At 47.6% G+C, this 26,896-nt stretch overlaps 1 protein-coding gene across 2 annotated transcripts; it reads right to left on the reverse strand.

Moving 5' to 3' along the window:
• Window positions 1–683: 683 nt before the first annotated feature.
• rab6ba (RAB6B, member RAS oncogene family a) lies at window positions 684–25,272 on the reverse strand. Of its 2 annotated transcripts, none has more exons than XM_076023946.1 (8): window positions 24,797–25,272; window positions 12,202–12,260; window positions 7,499–7,552; window positions 6,863–6,989; window positions 6,638–6,749; window positions 4,575–4,668; window positions 3,526–3,592; window positions 684–2,629 (listed from the first exon to the last, which is right to left on the reverse strand). In XM_076023946.1, exons 1-8 carry the CDS (start codon window positions 24,864–24,866, stop codon window positions 2,565–2,567), a joined length of 648 nt encoding a protein of 215 aa, XP_075880061.1. In that variant the 5' UTR covers window positions 24,867–25,272; the 3' UTR covers window positions 684–2,564. The 2 variants fall into 2 exon arrangements, with proteins under 2 accessions (XP_075880061.1, XP_075880142.1); XM_076024027.1 differs by having other exon boundaries at window positions 6,863–6,968; window positions 24,797–25,265.
• Window positions 25,273–26,896: the final 1,624 nt, after the last annotated feature.

The raw sequence follows: 26,896 nt of genomic DNA on the forward strand, positions 1-26,896 counted from the left end.
ACAACAACACACACGTGCGCCACGAATGTTTGCATGCGTTTTGAAATAAAGGCTTCGGCATCACTTTGATAATAAGACGTCTTTATTAGAGACATGCTGAATCTCTGTACAGTGTTTAACGGGACACAACCGCGACCCCGCCCAACCCTACACCACCCCACCCCACCCCACCCCCGCCCAGTGACATGCAGGGACGACTGTTGCACTACTCGTCCGTTTCCAGGGAACGTCGGAATGGATGTGAAGAGATACAAAGGTGGACTCTGACACGCGGAGGGAGGATAAACACGGAGGCTCTCGGCGGGGAGGGAGACGGATGAATCACCGGTGCAGGTTTGGTAGAAACAAAACGATGAGTCACTCCTCGGGAAGTGTTCTCTGTACAAGGCTGCGTGGTTGAAGCGAGCGACGTACATTCCTGACAGAGCGCCGTCTGTCCGCTTCCACCCGATCCCTGCTTTTTAATATTTGGCTCATTAAGGTGGATTAGAGACTAGCATTAACGAAAGTGCTCCCCCCCAATGGACAACGTGAGAACAATTCACAAACGTTTCCAGTTTTACGCTACGACACAGAACTCCAGTTAATCTGGAGGTTTAAAAATTGTATTATGTCTTCTATCTTCTTCTATCTTCTATCCTGATTTCTAAGACTCGAGTCATTGCGCTAAGTCTAAAACACTGTTCTTAAAAAGTGCGGTAAGCATTTTTTTTCCTTCTTTTTTTTTTTTTTTTTTTTTTACACTTTTAAATTAAAAGTAGTGTCGTCGTTGGCCACATATACAAACCTGCCAATAAGATTACAAAACACAAACAAAAAACACAGCATGAAGCCAAAGTCAGTAGATTTTCTCTTAAACACTAGCAGCAAAATCATCATCTCAGTGGGGGATGAGTCACATGACAACCAAGCCATTAGGTGAAGTGGCCGTAACATTGACGACAAACTGTTTCCACCATCTAAGATCAACCCGAAGGGTCGACGTGTGCAAATCAGACAACAATCAAGCGACAAAACTTTGACTTTCAAAAGTGTCGAACGCGGGAGCCGCAGCTGTGTGGTGTGTGCAGTTACCTCAAAATACAAGCAGGTGTCGCGCTGCAACGAGTGAAGCAGCTCAGTTACAAAATGAAAGGGGACAAGAAAATGTGGCAACAAGGCCGTGCAGGCGCCAGGCAGTGTCTGTACAGGAGACGCTGAGGACCGAGGGAGGCGGACAACATGCATTAGACGCTTAAAAAGAAATATTCAATGTTAAATTCTTTCCATTTGAATCGCAACATAATGGATCCCAAAATATGTTTTCAGTAGGTCTGTGGTGATGAGGCAGCGGGTCTGGGCTTTGAATCCTGACGATCTAAAATAAAGACCTGTCATTTGTTTTGAAGAGGTTTTTTTCTATTGCTGTTAGCAAATAGCCATAGCCAAGCTCAGACGCACCTCGGACAGCCACAATGTGATCCTCTGGGTCAACTTCCAAAGAACAGTGTTTTGCTGTTCAACAGTTCTGCACTGACAGTTTGAAGGTTGATTTCAAATCATTTCTGTTGAACCAGTAGCTCAGCTTTTCTCCGAGGGGGAGTGGGGGGGGGGGGGGGTGCTCGGTGTTGAAACTTTTGGAAATCGGAGTGGATTGTTGAGACGAGACAGTTGGATCAGAAGCTACATTGTAAAACCCATCACTGAGCGTTTTCCCCAGCAAGCCTTCCCCTCAGACTTGTGCTCATTGTAAATTAAAAAAAATAAAATAAAATGAAGATGGTTTAACTTTGAGGCGTATCACTCTCATATCAGATCCTTTCCTTTAGGTACTGCCGTATGTGTTTTCGCTCGGTAGTAACAATGTCAGGGTGAGCAATGTGAGAAAAAAAAGTGTTTGTCTGTGTCCTAATTCTGACAGTGGCAGTTGCCCCAAAGGATTACATCAGCAGCCGTGTCACCGCTATCAGCTGAGACTAACGACAGGATTAGTTCAGAAACTTTGTTCAATATGACCCATTTAAATGTGCAACAACAGGAACACGAGTCCCAGGTTATAGAACAGTGGGATTTCCGGCTACGGCTGAGATTGCTAAATTTAACTATTTACTTACTTACTTAGCCTTAATTTGTAGGTAGCTCTACTGGATACAAAAGCATCTGAAACAATTTTCACTCATGAAATTGTTGATTGTAATTCTTCATTGTTCACCTCCTTCAAAAAAATTCCAGACAAATTTCCCTGATTATACAAAAATATAAAAAAAACAAAACAAACAAACAAACAAGTGAACAAAACAAAAGCAGGGAGGCTTCGTCATCTACCTACCAACAAAAACTGTATCCACAAAAATGACTCGTGGGTCTTTTAAGTTTTTCTTTTTTGCACGTTGTGAGAAGTGTGTCAGCAGTTTTTCTTCAACAGATCAGCTTTCGTCTACTTTCGGGCCCAAATTCACATATTGCTCGTTCCGACCGATGAGCCGGATTCTCCACGTGCAGCTGCAGGCTAACCGATGGGAAGCAACGTAAACAAGCGTGTTGTGCAAACGATGTTTTGTTTCTTTTCTGGTCGTCAGGAATCACTAACAGGAGCAGCCGCCCTCGGTGGTCTGGGGCTCCTGCGGTTTGTCCAGCTTGATGTCGATCACTGGAGGAAAAAACGTTAAGGAAGTCGGAATAAAATAAATCAATAAATCATAGCATCGAGATTATATTCCGCCAGAATGGTAACACATTGATGAACAGTTATGTTTAAAAAAGGGTTCAAAATGGTTGAAAGACATCTTCAAGGAGCAAAGACCTGTCATTTTGTCATTACATAGCTGTAGTGCTCTGCTTCTACCCCCAGATGGTAGCATTTACCATTCATTTATCTAACGCTAGTATTAGACAAACACTGGCAAATTCTATCTTAATAAAGCGAAGGTGAATTTAGAAACATTAAAGGTATTTTCAAACCTTTCCTGAAGAGAAAACATTACAGATGAGTTCTGCGCTCCTTCCCAGGGATTTAGTGGGAGCGGGAGTGGGAGTGGGAGTGGGAGTGGGAGCAGTCTGGGATTATCCCCCAGAAAGCCTCGTGTGACAAGGAAATCTCTCCTCCATTGTCGACGGAGTTCTAAACTCGGCGCCGCTGCGATTAAAGCTGAAGGGCAATGCCGCCATTAACGAGCCAGAGCCGAGAATCTGAATCATCCTGCAGCCAAACATGGAAAGTTCTCTGAGTCAACACCTCCAGAGTGTTTCTGCGGGGAGGACGAGGAGCAATTTTCTGGTCTTTGCATGAGTTGAGTCGGTCTTGTAGGACAGTCGACGCACGCGCATCGGCTGCAGCCTTACAGGCGGCGAGATTGTCGGAGCAGAAAACCGCTTTCATTGGACGAGCGGCTGACACCTGATGTATTAACCCTGCCGTCAGGTTTCAGGAACAGGTGTCATCTGCAAAAAGAGAGCTGTCACGTCTCATATAAGAGATTGATAAAGTGCCCAGACTGGAATTATTGTTATTAGATAATGGTTTCCCATTGAGCGGTGGAAGGATACTGCCTTCTTTGCTTGTTTCCTGCACACTTTCCATCCCGGGAAGAGCCGCCGCCACACGCCGGAACAGCTGCGGGGAGACAGACAGGAAAAACCAAGAAAATGAATAAATAAGATGGTGCGCGTTCATCAATGACAAGCGTTTGTTCCGACAGAATGATCTTTAACCGGCAAGGACCATTTCTATTCCTAAAGGGGCGGGTCTACATGTAAGGGGGCGGCCATATTGCGTCATCACTGTATTTCCCATAGTCGTCCAGCAGGTGGAGCTGCTCATGAATTAAGGAGCTTCTAATGGCAATCATTTTCTATGCTTAAAGGTCCAGAGTGTAAACTGTGGCCTGATTTATGATTTTTATATTGTTCAATATCCTGGCCGTAAATACATTGATAAAAGTGTACACTTGCAGTACAATAAAAGTAATTTGGTTTTCCACACACACGTATGTAGTATATGTGTATATATACGGTATGTATGTATGTATGTATGTACATATATATACATATACACATGTGTATGTATATATACATATACATATGTATATACATATATATATATACACATACATACATATATATACAGTACATACAGTATACAGTACACACACACACATGTATATATACATACATATATTTATGTATGTATATATATCAAGGGTCTTGTCCCAATTAGCTGCCATCTTGCACCGTCATATCTAAGGAAGCCTGCTGTGGACAATCCAGGTCACCTGACAGCACGTGTTGTATTTAGGGTGAACACTCGAGTCTTCAAATAAACCAACAAAGAAAAAAGTGGACGAGGTTCCCAGTGTTTGCATGCGCAGGCCACCATAGTTCACTGGCAAGCTCGGGAGAGGGAGGATTAAGAGGGTGGGCGCTGCAATATAAAATGTAACCACTTGATGTCGCTGTTTCTTCTCCAAATATCAAAACATTACCCACTTAACCTTTGAACTGCAAACAAGAGGGAGCTGCTCTGCCAACTGCAACTTTCGTCCAACCTGCTGCTTGCTCGGAGGGGCTCGGAGGGGGAGGGACCAGTTGAGACTCACCTGCTTGACGTTGTAGCCCGTCTTGGCGCTGGTCTCGATGAACATGACGCTCAGCTCCTTGGCGCGCTGCTCGCCCTCCTCGATGCTGATTTGCCTGCGAGACATTGGACAGAATGGGAGGCCTGAGGAGGAGGGGCGGAGCCTAGGCGGGGGAGGAAGCCCGGCGGACCTTTTTTGTTTTTACTGGCAGCTCTTGCTGCTTTCCGAGGACACACGCAGGAGCTAATTAGCCGAATTTAATTAATCGAGGGCGATAAATGGCACAGTCCGAATTAATGACGGACAATTTGCACCGATGGCTCCTCAGCAGCCGGCTGGTTCATTAGGACCAGGAGCTTCGATTAAAAACTCCAGGAGCTTTTCCGTTCGACACAGCAACAACAACAACAACAATCACCACGTCTCTACTTTTTTTAAATAGGAGCTGATAAAAATGAAAATCCCTCCATTGTGAGACTGCAGAGGCTGATTCATCAGCGGAGGGGAGAAAAAGCGGCGCTGAAGATGCATTTACATAATAAGACCAGCTGGCGGAGCAGCAGCAGAGCGGCTCTGGGTTATTTCTGGCCAGCCGAGTTCCAGCCGGCACGCCAGGCCAAGCCACGCCCCCTTCCCCCCTCTCCTCAGACTCAGAGGGACGGCGAGGAAAACCAGAACATGGAAATTCAACAACATTCAACTTGTCAAACTGGGGTAGGCTCACTCAACTAAAACGCCACTTGCAAAAAGTTGTGATGGTTCCAACTGTTTCAAGTCTTCCAAGTCTGATCACCTCACATCCTGTTTTACAAGATGGCTGCAGCTTCCTGTCTCCGTCACAGCTAAAGCCCTGCTAAAGCCCCGCCTCCTTTCACCTGGAAGGACCCTGATTGGTCCGCTCATACTGACAAACAACTGCTGCAAAGCTTTTCTTGACCTCAACAAACTGTCGCCCTCCCTGCTCTCTGTTGTGAATGCGGCCGTTTAACTGACAGTTCCGGGAGAGAGACGTTTCTGAAACTGCAGTCGGCAGCAGTTTTTCTCTCTGAAAATGAGAGACGAGCAGAGCGGAGGGAATATGGTGCTGTGAAGTGACAGAAGATGACGAGGCCGACGGCTGACGTTTCAAAAAGAGACGTGACACGCACAGGAGTGAAAGCGGCTGATGATGATGATGATGATGATAATGATGATAATTAGCAGGTTCCTCTCAGAAAGTCTCAGCGCAAGCAGGTGACGTCATAACCAGAGCATTTCTCAGCCTCAGGACTGCGAAAGACAGGCAAAACCCTTGACTGAAAACAGCTTAGAACGTTCCCATCACGTCCGCTTGGTGAAAACGGACCAAAAAATAACGAAGGAACACGTATATTACTTGCAGTTTTTTAACGGTAGTGTGCATTAACGCGTTCCTCCCGTCACGAATGAGAGGAAGTCGCAGCATAAGACGCCAAGAGCGCCACCCTGTGTTTGCAATTCTCTGGGGACTTTCTTCTTCAGTCGATGCTCCATCCACAGCGAGGTTCTCCCACTGATAACACGCATTTAAACCCTCAATGGTTTGAATCCATTGCTTCAGCAAGGCTTTACCACTTTATTTTCCTCTCTCCGCTTCAATCTTCAAACCTCTCTCCTTGGCTGCAGCTGCTGCCGTTATACAGACGCCTGGTTTACATGCATTTTCTCCTTCTGAAGGCAGCGAGAGGCCCATTAAGTCTTCCTTCCGTCGTAATGACTTTGACTTGCGTAGCAGCATAAATGCGAATGCTAATGGGTCAGGTGGCGCATGGTGTCCGTGTTGGAGGGTGCGCGGGTGGGGTGGGGGGGTAATTTCTTTCAAATCTCATTTCTCTGACCTGCTGCAGTGAAGTCCATTAAACTGAATTACCTTTGTGGTTTCATCAAAACCACCTCTGTCATATTAATGCACACATGGAGTCATGTGACCTGCAGGGACGTGCCACACACACACACACACACACACACACACACACACACACACACACACACACACACACACACACACACACACACACACACAGAGCGAAGAAAAGACCACATGAAAACGTTCGACCCTGCTTTACCTCTTATCTGCCAGGTCTGTTTTATTGCCGACCAGCATGATGATGACATCACTTCCTCTCTCTGTCCGCACGTCCTCGATCCACTTTGATGTTTGCTGGAAGGAGTTCATGTCTGCCCAAACACACCGAGTTAAAGACAGCCTTGAAAAACGAGAATGTACATCAGGAGATGAGCTGAACTCGACCAATCAGGGAGCAGGGGGAGGAGTCTAAGGATTGACTGACTTGTGATGTCATAGACGACCACGGCCACGGTGGAGTCCCGGATGTAACTGGGGATGAGGCTCCTGAAGCGCTCCTGCCCCGCAGTGTCCCACAGCTGCAGCCTGACCTGTGGGTCGGGGAGAGAGAGCTGAGGTCACCGGAGGTCATCAGAGAGCCTGGAAACACAGGGCTCCCCTCACACACGCTCACCACACACACACACGGTCACTTCAGGCTTCAAGGCTGAAACGAGCCTTTTCTTCATCAAACACTGTATAACAGCATTCCAAATTCCTTTTCTTTTTCATCAACAATAAATGGCAACATCTCAATTCAACAATTCAAAACAATGTTTATCACCAAAATGTGCAAAAAAAAAACCTATAAATAACAATTTGCTGCTTTCTTGCACACTCAACTTGCAAAAGCATGACTCAAGTAGTCAATATAAAAACACATCATAAATAAGTGTATATACTACACTATCAACTGGCCAATATGGTCGTGAACTGATGACATTCGCAGTGTATAGGGTCATACATTCACAGTCAACTTGCTCATATTGAATTTTGCAGTTTGGGATTTCAAAAGACCTAGAAAGTCACTAAATACACAGACACATACATACACACTCCTCACAGCTGTGAGCCTTCTTACCGTTCGATCCTCCAGGTACATGGTCTTGGACAGGAAGTCAATCCCGATCGTGGCCTGTTTCACAGAAAAATGACACGTCCGTCAACACCAGTGTGGAAAAAAAAACAACAAAACAAAGCACGAAAGCTCTACATTTACACCCGACTTTTATTTTTCTATTTCATTCCTGACTCCAGGTGAGCAGCATCACACAGTTTAGCCCTCCGTTTGCAGTTTCCTGCTAAAAGTGATGCTTTGGTTGGACCTGGCCCCAGAGGGCGGAGCCAGCACCTGGCTGCAAGCGTGGTCACTGACCCAGTGCTTGTTTATGACGTCACAAACAGTCGATTCTGAAGAACCGTTCAAGGAAAATATTTCCCCAAAGATGTTGGATTGAGTTTCCACATCCATCTTGTAAAGAGTCTGAAGTGTGTGTTTGGGAAAGGAGGGAAGTTGAAATTGGATCGGATGAAACTTCTCTGCTGGACGATGAGGTCGGTGGTGAAAATTCTGTCCGTCCTCGACACGTTTAGATTCCTCTGTCCATCTGTTGCCTCGCCAGGTGTTTTTATTGTCTGCTGCGCGCGTCTCCATCAAACAGCGACTCCGGCAGGAAGTCCGTCAGCAGCTCCAGGACGAACTCGTGCCCACTGCCACCGCTGCAGGCCCAGTCCAGACACAACGTTCGGGCTTTAAACAAACCGCCTCATGGAGACAGATTATTAAAATCAAACACTCTGTTGGATCATTTCAACTCCCAAAATAAAAGTTTTCCTCTGAGAAGATCCCAACTTTTTCAGTCCAATTAAAACGGTTCCTGTTGTTCAGGTTTTGGCTGCTGGGATGAAAACAACCACCGACTTTGGAGGAGAAAATGTTTTAATTGGACGAGTCCGGATCAGCAACTACAAGGAAAAACTTGATGATTGTGTTGTTTTTGTGGCGCCATGATGTTATCCGGCTTAACAACACAACAGACCTCAATGAACCTGCCAGTCAAAGGTCGTTCTCAACTTCTGGGCCTCCATTTTTCACTCTCATGGCTCAGCGATTCACTCCTGTTGGGCCAAATGAGTCGTTCAGCTCCAGGACTAACTTCCTTCTCAGAGTGTCAGCTGGTACAACCTGCTGCCAACACCGAGACAAATTCCTCCCTTGGGGTTATTTCAGATCAATTGTTTGGATTTTGGAGAGAAAGAAAATTGCTCCAAAAAACATAGCAGAACTGGGCCGGAATCACTGAGTTATTTGTTCAAATGACTTTAAAAGCGAAGAAATGTTTCAGGAGCTTCCTCTTCCACCGAGATACTCAGTCTTTCTGCTCCAACGTTTAAATTTAGAATCTCAGGCAGAGGGTGAAAGAAATAGTCAGATCGGATCAGCAGAAATTATTAATAATACATTTACATTTTTAACCAGTATGCCGTCCCGATGATGGATTCTGTTCAGCGAGTTCTGTTCTGAGACAAAAAAATGTTTCACTTGAAAATGTCCACAGCCTGAGCTCAGCCTGTTCGGATTTTACCATCTTCAGATAACCAGCTATTATCAGTATGATGGACCCCTATTCTCCCAATAAAGAGACATTTAGCCCAGTGTTTACAGCCTGTTGCTAATGCTAAAGCTAATAAAAGCTCATAAAGGAGGAGAGGGCAGAGCCAACACCAAACTTGGGGCAGAGTCACTACCATTTAAACATCGGTGAGGCGAGTTTTGCAAGGGGCTGCAAATCAACAGCATTCCACCACTAGATGTCGCCCTTCCACAATGCTCAAGCACCAAAACAAAGCGGCTCCCTGCAGGTCCTCGGCAACCCTGAACCTCAGCTCAGCAAACGGGGGCATGATGAGACCAGCCCCTGCCCCTGGACACTGGAAGAAGTGGTGAAATAACACCAGGGTACTGCAGCCACAGGGTGGCGCTCTGTAAACGACACTGTAGGCCACGATTTTGTGTGCCGCCACTGGCCGTGCATTGCCGGCTGACAAGGAGCAGCAGGAGAACAAGGTTCCTCCTCCAGTCCAATCGCATCCAGCTGACAACTTAAGGAGGTTGGATGCTCAAAGAAAAGAATGTGACCAGACCAGTTGCAAAAAATATATATATTTCTGTCAATGTACAGTATCTCTGAGACTTCATCTGTTGGTAGGTTGTGTGGTGCACAGGTTGAGGTCGAGCAGACTCAGAGAGTCGTTGAGCAGCTGAACATGTGATCCCGTCACGGCCTGCTGATTTGCTGTGACTGACAGCTCCGACAAAAGCTTCTAGGGCTCCAATCCCGACAACCCGACCCCCCTGTCAGCTGGTTGCTGGACCAGGAAGTCAGCTACTTCTTAGCAGAGTGGCCACTCAACCCCTCCCTTCCTCTTCCCCCTCCTCTTCCTCCTCCTCCTTTTCCAGCTCCTCCTCCTTCCCTTCATTCTTCTCCTCCTCCTCCTCCTCCTCCTCCTGCTGCTGACCACCAACACGCTCAGTCGGCTTCATCCTCAACCTCCTCTGGAGCGCTCAACTGGATCAGGATCAGATCTAAGAGCCTTAAAGTCAAACAACCACCACTGGTGCGACTGGTGATGCGGTTGAGAGAGGGGGGGGGGTAGAGCGAGAGAGAGAGAGAGAGAGAGAGAGAAAGAGAGAGAGAGAATAAATCTTCTCCCCAGACCAGAGGCTTCCTGCAGCCCCACGTTCAGAGAGTCTTAGTTTCCAACCTCGACGGGCAAAAAAAAGAGAAAGAAAACGAAAAGGAACGGTGCCTCCCCCACGAGCAGCAGCACAAACACTCCCACTGAGAAAATGCAAGCAGCATTTTAATGAACACTCACAGGCCCCTCGAGATCAGCTCTCAGTGGGAACACGGAGAAAGTTACAGTTTCTCAGTGTTACTGAGCCAAAGTGGGGAGAGGAGGAGGAGGAGGGGAGGATGGGGGGGAGGAAGACTAGGAAAAGGAAGAAGAGGAGGAAGAGGAAGAAGAAGGGGACACAGGGAGGAGGAGGAGGGGGAGGAAGAAGAGGAAAACAAGGAAGAGATGAAGGGGGAAGAGGAGAAGAAAGTGGTCAAGGGGAGGAAGGAGGGGGGAGCAGGAGGAGGAAAAGAGAATAGGGGGAAGGAGGGGGGAGAGGAAGAAAGAGGAGAAGGGTGGAGAACCTCTCCCAGCTGGGAATTAGTTGCAGGACAGTTGCAGCATCTTCTTCCTTTTAAATAAACGTTGATTCTGTAAATTCTCTGCTGAGGTCGATCCTGTAATACGTGTGTTTTTCTGGCGGAAACCTCCAGCTGAGAGGACGACGTCATCGACGGAGGAGGTGGGTGAGGAAGAGGACGAGGAGGACGAGGAGGAGGGGGAGGAGAGAGGTTCGAAATCAAGGCTGAAGTGCAGCTGATGTCAAGATGTCAGCGAATCCAGCAATTGATCCGGGTGCAATTGCATGAAAACAAGGGTATTTTTTTCCAAAGCTGCGCAGAGCTTTCCAAAGCTTTTGTCACAGTGATGGTCCAGAAATGCTTCACAGCCTCTTCTGAGCAGTTTTTTCTTTTGGAGCTAAATTGCACCAGAAACAGGATGGAGGAGGATGGTGGAGGATGGAGAGGCGAGGCAGCTCAGGACCAGCAGGAAAAGCTCTGCAGAGCCACACAAAGTTCTGCTGCATACACATAAAATCCCAGCACCTTCATTAGCGTGCGAAAAAAAGAAATAACCCAACAGGGCCAGCAGCATCACAACCTTCCAAGTCGACACTTTTTGGGCTGAGACCCCCCTACAGGAAGTCCGTGTTTATTGCAGTTTGAGAAAAACTCCCCGTTGGTTGATTGAAGAGGAAGCTTCCTGAAGCTCTGGCAGTCTCTGTTCCTCCACCAGCTCAGACTGAGAGCATCAGTCAGGTGTTCGGTCTCCACCCTGAGCTCAAGACACCCACTGTGACTCGCCTGCCGGTGTGAGGTGGAGAGGAAGTCCTCCCTCAGTCTACCCGTGGGTGGCGCTTGAACTCCGGCAGCTCCAGTCAAACCCTCTGGACTGGATTGACTGGTGAGAAGGCTGAAGAACTTTATTAACTCTGGCAACCAAAGAGAAAAAAAAAATTCTAGCCAATTTTGTTTTTGTTCCTCCCGGTGGAAACGTTCTTCTCCAGCTCGCATATATTTTTAAATGAGGGAGGCGACTTCAATTAAAGAGGAGGAGGCTGGTGATGAGATGAGCTGCAGGTCTTGAAGGTCCACAGAACTTCAACCTGACATTCAGGTTTAAGTTGCAAGATGAAGTTCTTATATTATATCATGTTTCATGAGGATTCAGGATGGATATTAAATTGACCTTAGTGCCGCAGCTTCACTTGAGTGATGATGACCCCCCCCCCCCCCACACACACACACACACACCCAAAAAAAAAAAAAAAAAACTCACAACATGTCCAGGAAGCAGTGTCATTTAGCCTCGTGTTTGTAGCCACCTGCTAAAACTGATGTGAGGAACTCAACACTTGGTGTCCTGATGCAGCTAATCTGCGAGAGATTTATCGTTAATTCTTTTTTTTTTTATTACTGCATGTTAGTGGATTTTTTTTAACTTGGAAAGCAATAACAGGTTTTATTTTATGGTTATAAGTGCTTCTATGCGTCTGCATAAGTAACGTTGTGTTTATTGGGATGACGAGTGAGATGCAGAGAGGAGGTCTGGATCCACACACACACACACACACACACACGCACACACATACAGGCAGGCACATACCTGATACGTGTTGTCAAAGCTGTCATACATGAACCTGGTGATCAGGGACGTCTTTCCAACTGCAGGAGAAGAAGAAGAAGATGAATGTTGATCAAGCAGTGCGATTGGTTGGTGTTAGAAATCTATTTTGAGACGTTTGATGTTTTTATTTTCCGCTGCACTCGCACCAAAAGACTTTGACGGACCTCATTAGGGCAAAGGATTTGTGTATTTTAATATTTTGACCAATTTTGAGCAAAACTTCCAAAAAGAAAAAAAAAGATCATATAACTATCAGGAAAATGGACAACATTAAGAAAAAGACGCGCAAAAAACACCTAAAAATCAATTGAAACCCCGGCTGGACAGATGTGTCCGACAGCAGGGGTGACGAGTACACCCACTACAATACACTAAGACTACACCACTGGCTCAAAGTGCTCCATGACGCAGCCGTGATGAGACTGACTAATAACAGGGAAGTGGTCGACTAATTTCATATCAACTCAATAAGGAATTCATATTTCTAGCGGCGGCAGTTAACACGACTGTACGTAAGAATTAATGACCATCAGGAAGACGGCCGCTGCACGGCTGATTTATGGTTTCCTGTTAGTTTTTTTTCTTCCTCCTCTGTTGCCCTCAGAGATTTTCGCTAATGAGGGCGACTGGATCTCTGCAGCTGAGGAGGAAGTCGGCCGGAATCAATCACTCGTGTCCTCGTCTGGGTTCCATTTAGCAGCAGCAGCGGCTAGTCTCATTTAATCTAGTCTAGTGCAGACAGCCCAGTTCAGTCTAGTGCAGTCTAGTCAAATCTAGTCTAGTCCAGTCCAGTCTAGTTTAGTCTATTTTAGTCCAGTGCAGATAGTCTAGTCAGGTCCAATCCAGTCTCGTCTAGTTTAGTCTCATTCAGTCCAGTGCAGATAGTCCAGTCCAGTCTAGCCTAGTTTAGTCTCATCCAGTCCAGTCTAGATCAGTCTAGTCTCGTCCAGTCCAGTCCAGTCTAGTCTCATCCAGTCCAGTCCAGTTCAGTCTAGTCCAGTCCAGTCTCCATCAGTCTAGTCTAGTCTAGATCTGTTCAGTCTACTATAGTCTGGTCTAGTCTAGTCCAGTCCAGATAGTTTAGTCCTGTCCAGTCTTGTCTCGTCCGGCCCAGTCCAGTCTATTTGAGTCTAGTCTGGCCTAGTCTAGTCCAGTCCAGACAGTTTAGTCTTGTCTTGTCCAGTCTAGTCCAGTCCAGCCCAGTCTACTTCAGTCTAGTCGAGTTTGGTTCAGTCTAGTCTCACAATCAACACCACCGACCACCAGACAAGTTCTATCAACCGTTCCGCAAACTTTGCTGTGCAAAACCGCACATCTTTAACGTTAAAACCTCTTTGACTGTTGAAATAAAAAGCAGAAAGTGTTTGCAGCAGACCCAGCAGGTCTCCGTAAACACCTCCCACCGGTTGTTCCAACCGCATATCAGGACTTTTTAATCAGGCCGACTAATTACACCAGTCGTCTATCTTTTCCTATCTGCAAGGCACAATCTGATACACGGCAGCTGATTATGCTAATAGCCTCATGCTAATTTATCAGCGCATCAGCCGCAGCCGCCGCTGTCCTACTTTAGACACTCGGCAGGAAGTTTCACTGGTTGGTGTGCAGTAACTGAAGAAAGTCTGAGCTGCTCATCATTCTGCTGCAACAACCGATGTGGTGTACGGCAGGAGAGGAGGGGTCCACCCAGGGTCGAGTCAGGTGACCTCTACAACTGTAAAACGCAGCAGTGCGTCAGCATGAAGACACCTTCAAGTTTAAACAAAAAAATAAAATAAATCAGAGGTGGTGGCAGCGGTGGCCACGCCCACTCAGACAGGCTCCGCCCCCGACCACAGCGGTTTCATCTGCGTTGTTGTGAACGTCGCACGTTGATGATAGATGACACAACTCCTGCTCTTCCAGCCAATCAGGACACACGCACTGAAAGCAGCACTGACAGCAGCACTGACAGCAGCACTGACAAGACCGATTTCTGGTTGTGTCCATCAGTGTGTGTGTGTGTGTGTGTGTGTGTGTGTGTGGACGGAGGTGTACTAGCTGCTGACTCATGCACGGAACAGCGTGACACAGCACCTCCCCCCGCACCCAACACACACACACACACACGTCACCCCCTCCTCCCTCTGAGTCACGTCTCAGAGCGTCACAGCTCGGGGACAGACAGTTCTCTCTCTCTCTCTCTCTCTCTCTCTCTCTCTCTCTCTCTCTCTCTCTCTCTCTCTCTCTCTCTCTCTCTCTCTCTCTCTCTCTCTCTCTCTCTCTCTCTCTCTCTCTCTCTCTCTCTCTATCCTGGCCGAGCGACGAGGCTGTGCGAGACGCTGCGGCGCTGTGCAGGACTCGTGCGTTGGTCAGTATTCACTTGAGTTGCGTATTTCATTTTAGAAAAAAAAAAATAAAATCATGGCAAAAAAACAGAAAAAATGAATCAGCGTCACTGATTACACATCAGTCATCAGGCCATCACAGTCCAATTGTGCTTTAGCCAACTTCCTGCTAGAGGAGGAGTTTGTCCCCAACTGAGAGCAGATTGAATTCCAGTCCATCAGTTCAGGTGTCTCGATCGATCAATCGATCGCCGCAAAAAACAAAAACATAATAGCAGGTGGGTCAGTGAGAATGACACAGTCGTGGCCGAGATGAACTGAGACGCCGCCCTGTGATTGGCTGATTGGCTGATTGGCTGCAACACGCTCACCGACCTACTTTCTCCTGCGTCACATCGTCACTTTGGAAGAAGAAGAAAAAAAAAAAAAACACTCCCTGCGACGTTTCAGCAATAATTCAGGAAGCAGCGTTGACTTCATTCCCCCCCCGCCCTGTTACGTAGCCAAGGCGGCCGAGGTGAGCGAGGACGAACGGCCTCGCTCACTCGCGCTGTTACATCACGCGGTGTTTAAATCTTTAACAATCCAGGGGCAGCGATGTGAGCGAATCAGCCCAGCAATCAGAGTCGACCAGACGCTTTTTCAGCGTCCAACCACTAAAACATCCAAACGTTTTAGTTAATGAGGTGGCTAGCACCTTCGCTAGTCAAACCAAGAGCGCCGGTAGTTAACTCAGTTAATCGACCTGCAAAACAAACTTTGTTGAGACTTTTTTCCAACAAAACCTCAAAACACATCCATTCAGCTTTCCATTTTGTTGGAAAAATGTTTCAGCTTTGTCCGTTAATTATTCCGGTTGATTTAAAAAAAAAAAAAAAAAATCCAAACTCACATTACACCTGCAAACCTTCGATGCTACCGTAGCAAGCAGCAGTCCGGCTACCGCCCAGTTTTAATGACTCTCCGCTCGCCGCGGCGCTTCAAAGAGTTTGTGTGCGCTGCGAGGTTTTGCAACACGAGGGCCAATTAGCGCCGACGAGGAGGAAGAGGAGCAGGAGGCAACGCCACCCACTGCTGCACTCGGAGCACCGTCGCCCGCTGAGCTCCGTCCGCAGACGCCTCATCAGGCGGCTCTTAGCGGCTTAAAGTGCAATTTAACGCCGATCTGAAGGTCGGAGACGGTCGGCGTCCAGTCGGCTGCCTGTTGCTCATTTGAGCAGTTCAAGTCACAGTGACTCGGACGGTCGCTTACTTCAGGCTTCCAGACTGTTCATGAACCTCTGCTCCAGCAAAGACAGTTTATACCTGCACTCCAAATTATTGCTCAACAAAAAAATCGCAACGTTTAGGGAGCAGAAATTCAAAACAAAACGCTTCCGAAATGTGCAAAGAAGAAAAAAACAAAACAGAAATGACTGTATGTGTGTATTAGTGTTGTCAAAAATATCGATATATCGATATTCTTTCAATACTGAAAATGAAAAACGATGACTTCTCCGTAATATCGGTGTATCGGCGCTACATCGAGATCGAAGTCTGAAATCCAGTATCATGACAACACTAGTATGTATGTATGTATGTAAAGTATGTATGTACATACATACTGTACATTTACATACATGTATACATGTACATACATATATATATATATATATATATATATATATATATATATATATATACACACATATATACACACACATACATATATATATATATAAAAATGTTTTTACATGCACACAGATACATGCATAAAACATACATATGTATTACTTTCTTGCACACGCAACTGGGAAAGGCATGAATCAAGTAGTCAATATATTGTCATATAGTATATTAGAGTAGATATACTTCACTATAAACTGGCCATTATGATGCTATATGACTAGTAGTCATGGTAGTATTCGGTCAGACTTCCATTGTCAACATGAAAACAACTATATTGAAATTAAAGTTTCTTCAAAGGGCTCATTTTTTTTTCACTTCGAATTTTGGGATTTCCAAAACATCGAGAAAGTCACAAAATCATGAAACACACACATACACACACACGCACGCACGCTACAAAGGATGAGGCCCCTGCAGCCCAGCAGGTAAACCTGCTGCCGGCCACTTGGCGACGGCCATGCTGGAATCTCCCCTGGGAGCCCGACGGCCAATCAGAGCACGGGGCCGCTCCGCTCGCAAGCGGAGAGATAAAAATAAAGCGGATGCGTGTGGAGCTGCACCTTCGCCGGACGAAGCCGTGGGTCCCTTTGGCTCCGACAGGCGGAGAGAATATTTCCCAACCGAGCGGGAGAAGCTGCGCTCGCTCCGTGACGAGCGACTGGTGGACTCATGCGTCTGTGCACCTGTTCATCAGGCCTGGCAGCAGCTGACAGGAGGAAAGCAAACAGCAGATGGCTTGCGAGTGAATTTCCTTCAGCCTGCAAACACGAATCAAACACAAACACGCTGATAAACCAGCCTGAGACCCTCTGCTGCCCCCACTGGTAAAGAAAAGAAAGTGCTGCGGCAAGGCGGAGCAGCAGAGAAACCAGACGGGGCGTGAAGGGGTCAGATGGGGTCAGCTTCAGGGGTCAGATTGAATCAGATGCCTTGCCAAAGGGCAGGTCAGCAGCCCGAGTTCAAGTCAGACTACTGCTGCAGGCTTCAGGTTTCACCTGGAAAGACTTCAGCTCCTCCACCGGGTTCACAACAGGATTTTTCAGCCTTTCAGCACATTTCTAAAAGCGTCCGGTAATTAAGGACGCAGCAACACGAGCTCAATGCTTGCAGGCTCTCCAGCTCCAGGACTCGCCGTCCCGGGACTCGGCCGGCCGGTGCGTACTGTTCCTGCACACGCCCACCTCATAATTAGCTTCCAGAAAATGTTCAGTAGGAAGATTATAAGAAAAAAAAATAAAGCCAGAGCACCGTCGACCCAACTCCTGCCATAAATTCAATTCAATTCGAGTTTCTGTTGACCTAAAAACCCACAGACAGACAAAAGGCAGTTTTGTCAGTGGGCAGGTTCCAGACCAGGAGACCTGAACACCTGCAGACCTGTTGGGAAAAACTGCACAGATGTCGACATCTCCCAGCTGATTAACTCCTGATTTGCAGAGCAGCAGCAGCAGCAGCAGGAGGAACTTCAAAGATGCTGATGATGATGATGATGCTGATGATGCTGATGACATTTTGTCATCATCATCATCATCATTATCATCATCATCATCATCATATGAAAAATCTGTTTGGAATTAGCATCAACCAACACCAAGAGGTTCATCGATCTCTTTGAAAAAAATGATGTTTGTGATACTAGACAGACGTCTGCACGTGCAGCGGAGGGCTGGAGGTGGTGGGAGGGGGGGGCGGGGTGAGGAGGAACCTGCAGGACAAACTCCAGCGAGGACACGCCCATTCACCAACCATCTCTGAATAATTCATGAGCTCTGCTTTTAGAGCCGGCGGATGGCGAAGAGCCCGGAGTCGCCGAGCTCCCGGCACTCAGAGAGATATCGGCGGCAGCCTCCACACACACACACACACACACACACACACACACACACACACACACACACACACACACACACACACACGTCTAGCGTCACCAATTGCCCAGAGAATGAGAGAGGAAGAGAGAGAGAGAGAGAGAGAGAGAGAGAGAGAGAGGAGCATCTATCTGCTGTTTGGCTCCAGAGGGCCGCTGACGTTTTAATGTTTAAATTCTCAAACGGCGGCAGCTCCGGGGCTGCAGGAATAAAAATAGCATCTCCTCCTCCAGCTCCTCCTCCTCCTCTTCGTCCTCCTGCTCCTCCTCAGGAAACAGGGCCGCCGCTTTCCTCATTTCCTGCCTCCAGACTATCAGGTGTCTATCGGTGTCTATCGGTGCCGACAGCTTGTTAATTACGTCTGCAGCTAATGATGGTCGGAGGAGCTGGCCGAGGCTTTCAGGAGAGTTTGAGGCCTCTCGTCGGTGCAGCCGGAGGCCTCCTGGTTGACTGGACTGCACCAGATAGTGAGACGATCAATGCTGCTTTTTTAGAATCATTAAATAAATGAAATATATGCATCCGCTCAGACGGCCTTCATTAATATCAACTAAAAGTCTCCCCCGGCTCTGAACCCCAGAGAGCAGCCAGTGGTTCCGTCTCCGGAAAGCGACTCCAGTTAGCGAAGGGATGAGATCGTCCAGTTTAACCAACAAAGAACATCAGTTGTCATGTTGCCTCTGCTAGTTGGAGTCGGATAAATCAAGTTTCTGAGTCCAGCGGTGAAGTCACACGAGTTTTACTTCTAATTTAACAGGCGTTAACGAAGCAGGTGGTGATAATATTTTATAAATATTTTATAAAATTATTAATTATTTATAAAAACATTACAAGTATTATCACAATCTAAGTTATGGCAGAGTATAACTCAGCGAGGCCGAGCCATATATAAAATATTATCGCGGGGAATATCGCGTGCCTGACTTGTCCTGTCAGACTCAACTTGTCTTTTTTGTGCTGGGTCCCTCCGAGCCACTAGGGGGCAGTCAAACAAGAATTTTGGTGGAAGATCAGGGTTATCGCAGGTGCTACAATTCTATGAATCATGTTACCCAGGACGCTGAGAAGGGAAGCAAACATATTTTGGCTGTTTGACGTCGACTTGAATCTTGAACGAATTGGAAATGAATCGCACTGTGAACCTACAAGAAGACGGTAATGGTTTGTTATTTCAAGTTTAGAGAGAGAGAGTGCATGCCTAAACAATACTCCATCAGCTAGCAAAGGCTCAAAATAGGAGTTAGTCACTGCAGCATCAATATCCTTGTGAATATTCCAACAGCTTCAGGGTCGGTCAGAGACCTTCACCGGCTGACGTCCGGTGCCAAACCATCCAGTGTTTCAGGAGGCCGAGAGGGATCAAACATCTGCAGAATGATGCTGATGATACATTTATTAGCCGTCTCCACCACCTGAACTTCCTCCAGCGGCGATTCATGTCTCAGTCCGCGGACACTAAGACCCCCCCGACCAGGTTAAAACTCAGACTGATCGATGTTCCACCTGCCTCCACTCTCCCCCGGGAGCGGGGTGGGATTCAGCACAACAGCACCTCAACCTGACGATATATACGAGCCGCTGCAGTCCAGGAGCGCTGAACGCTCCCGAGCGTCACTGAACTCATCATCATCATTTATAGTCATCAATTAATGAGGAGGTAGCAGGAGTCTACAGCAGCGAGGGGCCGAGGCAGCCTCCAGGCTCCTCCCACGCTAGGTAAATGACAGCCGGGGACTTCATCCAGTGTATTTATCAAATACTTTTATTCATGCCAACATCAAAACAAAAAAAACAGTTTTGAAGAAGTATTACGATATGGAATCTTGCAGGACTTCCAAGATCAAGATCCAGGAAGTTGGAAGACTCAGTGAGAAACATCATCCACTAGACGGGAGCTTTTCAGAGGGCATCCAGATTTAAACAGCGCCTCCTTTCTGAGCTGATTCAGACACATCTTTATTCACATCTTGCTTTATTCCAGTTAGACTGTAAAGGAGGCTCCGCTGGGCCTTCGGGGGCGGCGCCGACTCAGCCGAGGCGCCGCCCAAATCCTCCCCTCCAATGCTGGCCGTTTCCTATGGCAGCAACAAAAACAAAAACAAAAAAAACACTACTCCTGCACGCCTCCAGAGAGAGAGCAGATATTTTCATTTAAACAAAACAGGGAAGAAGAGACAAGAACGTGTAACTCAACAGTTTTATTTTTAGTCTAGTCAGTATGTTCGAGCATCTTCAGGGACGTGAGAGAGACATATCCAGCACGTGGACGCTCATCTCCTGCTGCCGCACAAACAAGGAAACTCAGCAGGTAGCAGAGAACACCGTACCAACAGTCTGTTTTTGCCGACCTGCAGCTGCTTCCACTTAAAGTCCATCAGGAGCCAGACTCTGATTGGTTAAAAAAAAAAACACACAGCCCCATTCTGCTGCAGTGCATTTTTTTTTACAGCCCCAGATGTTTCAACGGCCTCCTGAAGTGCAGCGCTGCAGTGCTGGCAGCTTGACGCTAACGAGAGCTTGGTGCTAACGAGAGCTGGGCGCTAAGGAGAGCTCGCTGCTAACGAGAGCCAACTGAATTCATTGTGTCTTCATTAACTGCATATGATTGTGAGCACTTTTCGACGGATTTCACATTCATGGGGACGTGACAATCACTGGGACTTTAAAAAGCTAACGAGAGCTCGGCACCAATGAGAGAATGAGAGGTCGGCCAACTGACAGCGGCCAACCGAGTTGGTCTGTTGCTGACTCCACCCGGAAACCACAAGGAAGAAGATCACAACCCTGCCGTCTGCCGTGATATCAGAGACTGATATCACACATTAAAAAAACAACAAAAAAAAACGACATCTGGTTCCCTTCCTCCCTATCTGCTGGAACAGGTGCCGCCTCCTCCTGGAAGCAGCTGGGCCGACCCGGGTGTCAGCAGCACCATGTCAGGACAGGTCTCCCAGCTCAGACACACAAGGTGGAGGGGAGGTGTGGGGGGTGATTTCACCAAGACGGCACTAGCGACAGAACAGCATCGATCGGCTGCACCGATCAATGGGCAGCTGAGCTGATCAGGAGCAGATCAAAGCTGAGGTCCGTCCATTAGAGGAGAAAGAAGAAGAAGGATCGACATAGAGGGGTCGATTTGATGGTTTCCAAAGAACAAAAGACATCTGAGAGGGTCAGTTTAGAGGGATTCTGAGGGATTTTAACCATTTCAAAAAATGGAAAATCCAAATTTGTTTCGTTTGAAAACTAACGCGTTAGCTTTAGCTTCCTACACTAAAGACAGTGTAAAATAAACTCCTGGATCTGCTGTGGGGATTTTGCCAAAATAATAATTATGGGAAAACATGGGTATTTTCTTCTCCTCCTTTTTTTCCCTTCTTCTTGAAATGCAAAAGTTCAGAAAATCCAAGCTTCTCTGGAAGTTTGCTTGCAATGGTGTCTGCAAGAGAACTGCAGAAAGGTTCTTGCTTTTGCAGCATGCGTTTCCTGTCGGTGTGCAGAATCAGTGCAGACAGAAGCTGCTGCCGCTGCGGCTGTAACTGCAACAGCTGCTGCTGCAGCTGCTCTTACGCACACCTGCAGCCCGCTCGGCTTGGCTCGGGCCGTGTGTGTAAAAACGACATATCTCCATCTGAGTCTTTCTCGCCTTCACTCACTGAGACTCAGAGTGTCGTTTCCCCGGAAGGCCGTTTCCTGGCGACATGCTGAGTGACGCGGCAGAGAGGCCGCCTGTGCTCGCCTCCCTCTGGTTGGGCACTGCAGCCCCGGTGGTGGCGGCGGCCTGGTGAGTCAGCACTATTCCGATGCCTGATAGCGATCGCTGTGCAGCGGAAGACAGCGCTTATATTTTTTTTATCTTGTTTTTTCTATTATTGCGGCAGCGCTATTGAACGGATGCTGAACTCAGCCAACGTTTTCTCTCTCTGTTGTGTTTTTTTTTTTTGGGGGGGGGGGGGGGCAGAGGGGGGGGAAGAGGTGAGTCAGAATGGGATTACATCCAACTATTAGCTTTTACAAAGTACCATGCAGTATTTGTTCCATTGCCTTCGGCCAAACAGCGCTGACCCAATAAATTCTGAGCGCTAATCTGAGGCTCCACCTGCTCGACGGCTCCGCACCTCCCGCCTCCTCCGGCCCGCAGTGTGGGCCGGTGTCGACTCTGGAATCAGCGGATTGGCCTCCTGGCAGCGCTGAACTCCATCCATCCATCCAGCCAGACAGACACTGGCTGTGTCTCAATTCAGGGTCTGCATCCTTCGAAGCATGCATTTGAAGGCCAGTTGCGTCATAGCACTGCGCGAAGGCTTGTCCCAATTCCCAAAAGTCCAAAGGGCGCTCCAAATTCGCCCTCGAAAATGCGCCCTTCTTTTAGCCTATTCCAAGGATGCACCGCTACCATCCTTCGCGTACTTCTGTATCCCAGGATGCTTTGCGTGCTGCTGCAAAGCATCCTGGGATCCTGGGAAGTCAGCTGAAATTAGCAGCATGTACTGGCAAAGACATGACGTATACATTTAAGTATTGAAATTTCACATAAAATATTCAGTTTTTAACGTAGGGTTTTTACTTATTTGAACATCCAACGCCATCGTTGGATGGCGAACCAATGGTTAGCTTGATGCTATAAAAACGTCACTTCAGGGGTTGGCCAGCAGGAGGGACCGGCGGTGACGCAACCAGGAAATACACAGAAGGCTAGACCGTCCCATGTGGTTACCGGTGGGGCGGGTTTTGGTTCGTCCTTCTCAGCCGGGTCCTTCGGAGAACGCTTCCTTCAGACGAAGGATGCTTCCTTCGAAGGATGCAGACCCTGAATTGAGACACAGCCACTCTTTTGTGCAGAGAAGCAGCAGCAGCTCGAGAGTGAAAGAGAGAAGAAGCAAGTGGGAGGAGCCACTTTCTGTCGACTCGTTTAACATTCTGCTGCTGCTGCTGCTGCTGGGAACCACTTTTTTGAAGAAGAGACACACAGGAACGTGGAACCGTACCTCCAGAGCCACGGCGGGAACTGCCCCTCATGCCCCGCCCCCCTCCTGACCCGCTGGAATCCAGCAGTGAACGTTTATTCATTAATGATGAAGGAAAGGATTGTTGCAGAGGCCCAGAAAACAGCACGATGGGGCCACCAACCCTGTGATAGACAGCGGCTAGGCCACGCCCACTTCCCCCCCAAAACTCACAACAAACCTTCCACCTCGATTAGCCTCGAGCCTTATACTCTGCAGCTAGCGTAATTAGCGAGATGTCAGCGGGTAATGCGCCGAGTGTGAGAACCGTCGTTAATTATCAGAGAGGCACGAAAACAAAAGGCTCTTCTGAGAAGAGAAGAGAAGCTGCATGTGGGGCTGAAACTGGCTGGTAGGGGAGGCAGGGCCACGTCCACTATTGGAAGGAGTTGCCAGTGAGCGGCTGTCTTCACACTTAATAACACCGACTATATCAATCACAATTTTAAAAGTGCAACATAGAGTTTTGGTGACGAGCAAATAAAAAGACAAAAAAATCCAAATATTTAAATTTCAAAGAAAGAAGATTATCCAAATAATGCTTTTTTTTTTTTTTTGCTCATTGTGCGATGATAGATATCGATTGGTGGGGCAACTTCCGGTATCATACTGACTGTTTTCTCCTATTGGTGCTAATTTGAGAACTGGTGCCCTCTCTGGTGGACACAGGTCATTGCAGAGAGATGTAGATCACCGGGACTGTGTGAAGCAATAGAGATAGAAATTCAAAGAGGGTCAAACTCTAGAGTGACAGAAAGTCAAAGTCATCCAGAGGACGGAAAGGTCATGCAGTTTTAGTGCATATTAATCGAGTTTCAACAAAAACGGAAGCCTGGAGATAAACAAACGTCTACGATGTTTATTGTTAGAACCTCTTGCCACCACAACAGTTGCAAATTTTGACTCAATATTTTGCTACTTTAAGCCAGGAAAATATACTTGAGCATTTTTCTTTCTCATTACAATAGTACAAGCAGACTTTTATTTAGCTTTGTGTGCTAATTTTGGCCGAATACAAGAGCTGCTTGGGTTTATCCCAGGCACTCAACCAGAGACACGTGATCCATTTAAACTGGATAATCAATAGGAGTTGATTGAAGCGCTGGACTAAGAGTGATTGATTGTTTCAGGTTGTAAACAGACAAAAAGCAACAACAACAACAACTGCAACAACAACGCAGTTTTAACTCCCATCCTGTCCACCTCGGGGTGCAAGGAGGAACTAACTGACCTGGGGCCAGTGAGGAGACATCGAGGTCAACCAGCAGAACCAGCAGAACCTGGACACACACTCCAACCTGCAACATGGGTGTGTCTCAACAACAACAAAAACAACAACACACATCAACCAACTTGGTTCCACCAACGCATCTCAGTCCGACCCGAAGTCTCTCCCTGGCCGGTGGATCCGGAACCCAACATGTGACACCCTTTACACCCCGAAAAACACACAACCGGCCTTTAATTGTTCACAGTGGGAGACTAAAAGGGGCAAAATCGAAACACAACCCAGACTGACGGAAAACACACACACACACACACACACACACACACACACACACACACACACACACACACACACACACACACACACACACTGAACTTGCCGACGCTGACCAGACCAGCAGCAGGTGCATCGAGTTCACGGCGCACCGCGCGCCGACCGGAAGTGAACTTCGCGGCGGAATAAGACGCAGCGACTTACCGCTTTGTTCCCCGAGAAAGACGAGTTTGAATTTCCTCAGCGGGTTTCCAAAGTCGCTTCCCACGGACATGTTTGAGGAGGAGGAGGAGGAGGAAGAGGAGGAGGAGGAGAAGGAGGCGGAGGAGGAAGAGGAGGAGGAGGAGGAGAGGGGGGTGTGGACAGCCGAGGACAGTCTGAAGTCTCCACCGGCTCCGGTTCTTTCTGGAGTGGAGCTTCCGGTCGGTGTGTGTCCGTGATGGGGTCGCTGTGCCGCTGCCTGCCGCACCGCGCCGCTCCCTGACTCACTCACTCACTCGCTCGCTCGCTGACTGAAGTCCGGGCTGGGCTCGGCTCGCCGCTTCTGCGCATGCGCGGCTTCTCCTCTCGCTTTCCTCCGCGGGCCGAGCTGACAGTCGTGATATGAAATGACGTCATGAGAGGCGAGGGAGTCGAGGGAGCTGGGTTCGTTGGACAGACTCTTGACTCCGGCGAGTCAGACACACACACACACACACACACACACACACACACACACACACACACACACACACACACACCGATTCACTTCTCCAGAACTACCACATCCGGCAGGTGTCACATGATCCGAAATTCACTTTGCAGCCAATAAGCTGCGTCTCTGTCAGTGAACTCCCAAGAACTGAGGGGAAAAAAGCACCCTTTGCTGCCTCCTCTACCTCAACTCTTCACAAAGTGTGTGCTAAAACACCCAGCTCTCAAACTCCGCCACTTTGTGACATCACAAAGGGCACTGATGCCCCTCCAAGGTTAGTGACCACACCTCCAGTCAAGTGTTCGCGCTGTCCTCTGAGACCGCCTTGATTTTTTTTCCCCTGCCAAACGCGAGGAAGGAAAGTCCAGCTCAGTGTCAGTCTTAGCAGGAGGCTGCAAACACAGGGCTAAACCCACCATCATCTTTAAACACAGAGACGTTGCATGATTTGTGCTGTCAAGCGATTAAAAAAATTGAGAGATTAATTGATTGTGATCTACGGATAATTGATCTAATTTTAAATCTCAATCTAAAATCGCCATTGCAGGCAATGTGCTCATATGGAAGGGCTCTCGTGGCAGCCAGCATGTTTGCTGCACTGTCTGTACCAATGGTGGATATTTTGGTTTCAATTCCCCAGTCATTTGCCACCTGGAGGAACTGTGTGGCGCATTTATCAGCAAAGTGCCTGGTCTCCGATTTCATTATTGATAAAGTGACCTGTCACCCCAAAATAGCTGTGGTGACCAGCTGAGGTCCAGTGATCTCCGGTTATGGCATTGCAGTTGGGCGAATCCTCCACCAAAATCTCAAGTTTCTTTTTTTTTTTCACCTTCGTACATCTTGCTGATTTTGGTTGTCACTGCAGCTCTGCACGGTGGCTTGTATAGTGGGTCATTGGACGCGGTTTGCAGCACCTCTGTTAACCCCTCATCTTCCACGATGTTTATCGGCCTGCAGTTCATCGCTATCCACTCGGCAAGAACGTTCGTCAGCCTCTCGGTCGCAGATGCGCGGGGTGTTATCCACGAGTTTAGGTTGGCGAAGAGTGTTGCTGTGGCTCGCCAAATTGGGAGCATCTTTGCCGCTAACGTTAGCGGCAAAGATGCTTTGTGTTAATGTGATAGGCCAAACTTATACTGCTTCGGTGGTAAGCAAACTCCTTCTTGCAAAGAACACAAATGACTCTACCTTTATCAATCGTTCCATTAGGGCGTTTTTTTAAACGTAAAATTCCCATTCACTGGACCAGCAACTTTCACGCGCTCCTCCATTTTCACTCCTCCTCTCCACTACTCACCGCTCCTCCCCTTGTCTGCCCAACTACAATGGGAGCCTATCATCGTATGCTAAATAAGCCCAAACACAATGACAGCCAATCAATGTCCACTTCAAGGTGTGACACACCTTTGTTTTCCGCCCCTAACAACACAGGCACAAGAAGCCCACCACACAAACACGGATTTTATGATTTAAAAAAAAAACTACCCCCAACAATAAAGTTAGAGATTAACAAAATAGATTAAGCGATTAAAAAACATAACGCTCTAAATAGGCATGTAATTAATTAATCGCGATTAACGCGATAATTTCACACCCCTATGCATAAT

Source organism: Nelusetta ayraudi, unplaced genomic scaffold (assembly GCF_046127955.1).
Source record: "Nelusetta ayraudi isolate G7.1 ecotype Tasmania unplaced genomic scaffold, CSIRO-AGI_Nayr_v1 ptg000001l, whole genome shotgun sequence".
NCBI classification, from domain to species: domain Eukaryota; kingdom Metazoa; phylum Chordata; class Actinopteri; order Tetraodontiformes; family Monacanthidae; genus Nelusetta; species Nelusetta ayraudi.